The sequence below is a fragment of the Electrophorus electricus genome, chromosome 6 (assembly GCF_041902795.1).
Source record: "Electrophorus electricus isolate QZ-2024a chromosome 6, ASM4190279v1, whole genome shotgun sequence".
NCBI lineage: Eukaryota > Metazoa > Chordata > Actinopteri > Gymnotiformes > Gymnotidae > Electrophorus > Electrophorus electricus.
The window spans coordinates 4,484,241-4,491,684 of NC_137502.1; the positions used below are offsets into that span (position 1 = coordinate 4,484,241).

At 38.4% G+C, this 7,444-nt stretch overlaps 1 protein-coding gene across 1 annotated transcript; it reads right to left on the minus strand.

Annotated features, from left to right (window-relative positions):
* Positions 1-1,005: 1,005 nt before the first annotated feature.
* On the minus strand, positions 1,006-7,444 carry lysmd4 (LysM, putative peptidoglycan-binding, domain containing 4). The gene is made up of 3 exons (XM_027004549.3): positions 7,336-7,444; positions 5,519-5,866; positions 1,006-4,035 (listed from the first exon to the last, which is right to left on the minus strand). Exons 2-3 carry the CDS (start codon positions 5,786-5,788, stop codon positions 3,484-3,486), a joined length of 822 nt encoding a protein of 273 aa, XP_026860350.2. The 5' UTR covers positions 5,789-5,866; positions 7,336-7,444; the 3' UTR covers positions 1,006-3,483.

Below are 7,444 nucleotides of genomic sequence, written 5' to 3' on the forward strand. Positions count from 1 at the left end.
TTCACCCCTGTGGAGAAGACACAGTTGTCACGCCTCGATTCATCAGTAATCTATCAGAGAGGCTAACGTTTATGGATCTGGTTTGACTCACAGTGTCAAAGTGGGGAAATGAAGTTAGCGGAAAGAATGCTAAGCAGGTTTTAGATATGTATGAATAGTTCTTTCATTGTTTCTAAAATTTCAAGAAGGTTACGCTTTACATTTTATTCCATAAAACAAAATCAAAATTGCTCGAATTTATTTCTGTGGTTGAAGTAACACCAAATACAAGCGTTTGTAGCAGGCATGTTACTGCGAATTCATTTAAAATTTGGCTCAGCACAACTGCGGACTTGCCAGCCGAGTACAACTTGAAGCAACAGCTTTCCAGACACTTATTCAGACACTTATTTCCAGACACTGATAAACTGTTTAGTTATTTAGTCATTGTTTTCATGACAATTTAATAGTGTAGCAAGCAATGAGAATATAACAAAACATTAGTGCAGGTTAACGTTTGCTAATTCAATGTAACTTAGCTCAGCTACGAATTATTTTTATATGATACGTTATATGATACTAACATTTTTGAAACTAACAGTAGTCATCGACTTTCCCACGTTCCCTTTGTCATGTATAGTCAAAGCCTGTTAGGTTAGCTAGACCTGGTTAACCCGAGGGATAAAAACCATCTAACGTTAGCTAATCACTTTACTGTAAAAGTAATCAATATGTAAGAAATGCACAGACGATATCGTTATTAAAATATGAATTGTGGCGTCCTCTAATTGATTAGTCTCTGTTTAAACACGACACGGCTTCCACGGTCTTTTACCGCTTCAGGCTCAGACAAGCAAAGCCGCGTTGATGCGCTCCGCTTTGTAACCTCCGCCACATTGACACTGAGGCTGTCAATCAACCCGCTGGGGTCCACGCCCACACAGCAAAATGGTAAAAGGTGAAAAACAAAAAAACATAAATTTCGTTTTAGGGTAAAACATTGGAAGCTAACTGGACTATATAACATTTTCTTTGCAGAAATATTTATTTTTCACAGTTGTGCAAATGTGCAGGACCTTTAAAAAATATAACAGAGCAAGCAGCTATATGAAAAGTCAGGGTATCGACTATGGGGATTATAATACATAGTGCAGTACCAATTTTACAGAATAAACAATGACAATTAAGAATCAGTACAAAAGAGAACTCGCAAAATATAGTGTAAAGTTTACTATCAGTGAGTGTTCAACAGTCATATAACAGTGGGACAGTAGCTGTCTCTGAAACTCCTTGTGTGTATATGGACAGCCCTGAACTGCTTCTCAGAGGGCAGAAAGGCGAGAAGTGCCAGTACAGGGTGGCTAGAGACTTTCATCATGTGCTTTGTCTTCCTGTCGCATCCCGTGATATAGATGTCTTGGAGTGCCGGGAGTCATGTACCGATGATCCTTTGAGCTGATTTATCTACCCTTTGTAGGGCTTTCCTGTCCTGTGTGGTGCTGCTACTGTACCAGGATGTAATACACCCTGTGAGGGTGGATTCCACAGCACACCTGCAGAAACTGGTGAGAACCGTAGTGGATATTTGAGCTTTGCTCAGACCCCTGAGGAAGTGAAGGCAGTGGTGGGCCTTTGTAATGTGCAGGTGCTGTGTGCTCTGTCTACATGACGTTACCACTTAGGGAGACTCTAAGGAATTTGAAGCTGCCGAACCTCTCTACAGCATCCCCACAGATGCAGACCATTGAATTTAGAAAAAGAAGTCTGTAAAATGGAGTTATGCATTAAAGGACATTAAATATAGTTTTGAAAAGTTGGCAAATACTTGTTTGACATGAGAAAATTGTTAAAATTCTGTGATGAGATTTCTAGCTGAGAAAATTAAGCATAATATTTACATTTATCCTCTCAGCACTTTATACTTAAAATCCTAGGACAGCTGACAGCCATTAAATCCAAACTAAAGCATAACTGTCTTTGAAGAAAGGTAAACTCATGGATGTGTTGATAAGTGTCTTTTAATATCAATACATTTATTTTAATTGCTAGTGTGCCTTAATTATTCAGTGCAGAAATCCCTCTTTTTGAAGGCTTAGATAAACGACATGGACAACTGGTACTACATAAAGATAACAGACTACGTCTACTTAGGAAGACCCTCATTAGTGTTTTTTTATTATATGTAATTTATTTATAATTATTAGGTGACAGACTGAAAATTGAATCCTTGTGTTGTTCTGATATACTCAGGTCCCTTGGTTGCTATTTGAAATATTTTCCATCCTGGGTTTCTAACACAGTCCCCACTCACTGATTGTTTCAACACAACTGCCAAATTGTGCAAGTTGTCTTTTAATTGAACAAGCAATTTCAGTATTGCCTTCAGTCTCTGTAAAACACGAGTCTGTTAATATAGGCTGGTAAAACTGAATACTTAATCTCAATTTATTAAAACATACTGAACGTTACTGGCTAAATTACCAAGAATGTTTTAAAATTTCAACAGATTTCATAGATATTGCTTGAAAATGCTTACGATTTATTTTTAGCATCTATTTATTTTGTGGTAGTAAAGTATGGCATTATACTTTTGATTTCATTCACTTCAAGATAATTTTTGCACTTTATATGGCAATGCACAAAGAATACATGTAGCACCACTGGTTTTAGATTTTCAGACAATACACTGAAAAAAAACACTATTTTCCCCCAAAAAGTGTTAACCAAAATTCATCCCATTCATTTAAAGAAAGGGAGCAGTTCTATTATTCTAATTGTGTCAATGTCCATTTCGTTAGCAATAAACCAAAATAAAGACCACTGAAGATCTAGTCAAGAGCATTTTTTGTACAAATAAAAACTTTTTCAAAGATTTTTAGAAACTGTAAATTAAATTAATGTATACTGGTGTGTATGTGTGCGCATGCATAGTCTATTCAGGCATAACATGACTGACCTGCCACACCTCCAGTGGTAACTCAGTTCTGTACACTGACTACTATTCATGACTCATGAATTATTATTCTTTGGCATTATTAAAAATACTTTTTTACTTGAAAAGTGTTTGATTCCTATATTCAATACTGTTTAATTTTCTCTGTTACTCTGTTTCTAAGTTTCACTGTTTACTCATCAAAATAACAATCTGTGCATCTAAAGTCATATTTTACCCCAAAACACTAACTTGGCAATAGTAAATGAAATATGTTGGGGAGAGATTAGTATTATCTCATTTCCATAATGCCAACAGTCCTGTTCGGACTCTTGTTTAATATTTGTAATACTATTATCTCTGGCCAATTGTTTTTAAACAATGCAAGTTAACATTTATTTAATTAAGAAATTGTGTACTGGATAAATTAACTAAAGCATTCCTGAAATTCTTTGACCACTGGCATGGTTTTCTGAACTGTTAAACACTGTCAGTCTATGAAGCAGTCAAATTATACGACTCCCCCTAACACTGTCTTGTGCTTATTTGTGTTTGGTTTGTGGATGTGGTTCCTAATTATACTCTGTCCTGGGACTTGCCCCTGAATTATTTGAGGTAGCTAAAGTGGTGTTCACCGTATCATCATCTGCTGAAGACTCCCCATTCTCTTTACTTTTAAAGTACACCACGTAGAAAATTGGCAAGACAACACCAATGAGCAACATCGCTATCACTGCATTGCACCAGTGGATGCCCCAGTCGGCGCCATAGCTACTCAGACGCTGACCTCTGGAGCCCCACTGCCAAGCTCCATCAGAGCCACCTGCGTACACCTCCTCCTGAGCCTCTGTACTTTGGATCAGGTGCTCAATGTCACTGTCCATTTCCCTAAAGAAGTCTGTGTACTCCTGGACCTGAAGCCTGGTGGAGGGACCAGCCCCAGTGGCATCCAACAGAGGGGCAGCAGGCAGCGGTTGACTGGACAGAGCACACTGCTGGGGACCCTTCAGCTCGGCCACAGACTCAGTCAACAGGCCATGTTTCTTCACTGGGATTTTGATGGATTTAAGTGCATAGAGGTCCTGGTCTTTGATCAGGTTGTTTACTCTCTTGATGTCAGCCACCTTAATGCAGAATAAAAATATTTCACTCTTTATGATACCTCATGGTCATTTTGTACCACTTACACTGTGTGTACAATTATTAGGCAAGAGCATTTTGACTGTATCACCAATTGTATGCATATTTTCCAGCTCCAAGCTGTATACATTTTAATGCTTATTGGATGTAAGCATATCAGGTGATGTGCATTTGTGCAATGAGGGAGGGTGTGGCCTAAGAAGATCAACACCCTATATCAAGGTGTGCATAATTATTAGGAAGCTTCTTTTCCTCAGGCAAAATAGGCCAAAACAGATTTAACTGACTCTGAAAAGTCTAAAATTGTAACAGGTCTTTCAGAGAGATGCAAAACTCTTAAAAATATTGGGGTGTGATCACAGAACCATCAAACGATTTTTTAACTATTTTTAAGAAACGTGTTGAGAAAAAAAAAAAGAAAGATGCAAATTAACTGCCAGACATTTTTTAGAAGATTCAAATATGAAGTGACCAGGAACCCATTATCCTCCAGTGCTGTCATATTCCAGAACTGCAACCTACCTGGAGTACCCAGAAGTACAAGGTGTTCAGTACTCAGAGACATGGCCAAGGTAAGGGAGGCTGAAATCTGACCACCACTGAACAAGACACAAAAGGTGAAGGATCAAGACTGGGCCAAGAGATATCTAAAGACAGATTTTCAAAGGTTTTATGGACTGATGAGACGAGAGTGACTCTTGACGGACTTGATGGATGGGCCCGTGGCTGGATCAGTAACGGGCACAGAGCTCCACTTCGACTCGGACCCCAGCAAGGTGGAGGTGGGGTACTGCTATGGGCTGGTATTATTAAAGATCCTCAATTCTTTTTCAGGTTTAAGATGGACTCAAAACTCCCAAACCTACTGCCAGTTTTTAGAAGACACTTTCTTCAAGCAGTGGTACAGGAAAAACGTCTGCATCTTTCAAAAAGACCACCTGACCTTAAACCCTATTGAGAAGTTGTGGGCCATTCTTAAATGGGAGATTTGCAGTGAATGAACATAATAGAGCCTTCTGAACAGTGTCTGGGACGCTGTGGTTGCTGAGGCACAAAAAGTTGATCAACAGATTAAAAAACTAACAGACTCCATGAATGGAAAGCTTATTAAATGTCAGAAATGTTTATTTGTAAATTGGTTGGCTGGTTTTTGTTATTCTCACTTTAACAGATGAAAAACAAGTGCACTGGGGGAAAACTTGTTTTTCATTTAGTTGCATAATTCTGCACACTAATAGTTGCCCGGTAGTTATGCGTACAAAGATATTCCTAAGAAAGCCAAAACCTCACTTTTACTTTCTTATATATTCAATTTTGAGGTTTATTAGCATTTTGGATCGATTGAGAGTACTGTAGCTGTTCAATAATAAAATGAATCCTCAAAAACACAACTTGCCTAATAACTGTGCACACAGTGTTCCAAGTATAAACCAATACCCAAAAATGCCCTGAATGTTACTAAGGTACCTGGCACCCATACTGTAGGGCAAGTTTGTTGAGACTGTCCTCCTGTGAGATGGGTGTCTCAAGCAGCAACAGCTCTCCCACCCTGGTTCTCTCCTGGGAGGAGGATTCTTGGTTCCGTGGACGGAGTTCCATGATGTTGAGCTCCTCGTCCTCAGAGGACACAGCCAGTTCTTCCTGTCTGCCACAGAATGTATACACCTGTCCGTCGGCACTGGCGTGCACGTCCACAGGAGCCTGAAAAGCTTGAGGGGACACTTCCCCACGCCGCATCTCTTCAGTTGGGACCAGATTTGCACATTTTATATCAATGCAAATCTAAAAGCCATGGATTCTGTTCTAAGGAGGCACCTGAATGGCATAAATCAGAATGACAATTTGAGTCAAGGCAACCAGTATATTTATAAACAATATTTGTATAATACATATTGTAATAAAATTATGCTCTTGGTCCGAGTATGGTAACTGAGTTCTTAGGTTCTTGGCCCTAGCACTTGGAAGGATGGACTCAAATCTGGCCAAGACTAATGTTGCAAAGAGAGTAATCTAAGCTCAGCAGTACTGCTACAGGTTTACAGCAGTCAGCAGCTTTATCAAAATTTGTCAATTTTCTATACTGTGCTCTGGGTCTCCATTTTCACAAATCATGAAATAAACATGGATAATTTCATTCACAGCAGCCATAAACTGTTACAGTTGGGTGCTAGAATTTGTCACAAAGCCCCTGGTGCATCATGTATTTACTAGCAATGGGTAGCAAGGCCTTTGAAACAGACTGGATATAACACTCCCTAGAGGGCCTTTGGCAGACAGACATTCGCAATTCTACACTGTCCAATACTGATAAGGAAAGCTTTCCACAATTTGTCCCCAAAATGAGCAGTGAGGTCAAATATTAATATGACCCACTTTGCCCATCTCCCCCCCGGAGTCAAATGACTTATTTTCAGCAGCACACTAAGCACAAATAAATTACTGCATTTAATATTCGTCTTCTGAAGACTACTTGATCAAGTATGATCATGTTGCAACTACACACTACAGGAGGACTGAGCACATCGGCATGGTCGCTACAAAAGTTAAAGGTTAAAACAAAGACTAGAGGATTTAATCAAGGAGAGGAACAACAACTAGGAAACACGGCAAGGCAAGTTTATTTATTCAGCACCTCTCATACACTGAGGCCAGTGTTTGATAAGTATTGGAACATTGCACAAGTTGTGCTTGTTACATTCCTAGGACTTAGAAACAGAATTATAACAAAGAAAAGAAACATAAAGAATATATTTCTCATATTTTTATATTTTTCATATAACATTTTTTTGTTTTTGTTTTTATTATTATTATTGGTCCCTAGTTTTATAGTTATCTATAAAAATACTTTAAAAAATAATTTAAAATAGCGTATTGTAGTGCTATAAAAATAAGACAGCTCTAAATACATTTACAGAAAGTATATTTCATAGGTGACTAAAAGCGTTGCGCAAGGTAACTTAAATGCTGAGAGAAAAACAGATATACAGGAATGGCTTAACGAATTAATGGTGACGTTTATTTCAGTGCCAATATTCTGCGACAAAAAGGGAAACACGTAGTGTACGTTTCGGCGCTGTTATGTTATATTGACCTAGTCTGAAAAGTTTCTCCAAGGTTATTCCCGTTGAGTAGCTGTAAATCAGTGAAAAGCATTTGATTTTGAAACACCGCATGCAGTCTCTACACTCTACGATTCCTATATTTTAGGAAACCTAGTTTTTAAAAAGTGACAAAATTTTCGCCTCGTGGAAAGAGAATGGTCAAATTATATGAATAATACTCACCTTTCAATTTTAAAACAGCAACATAGTGTGACAAAAATAACTACAAGTTTCATCATAGAAAGTTTTTGTCACATACGAACATGCTGGCTATCACACCAGCAGCGGTCAG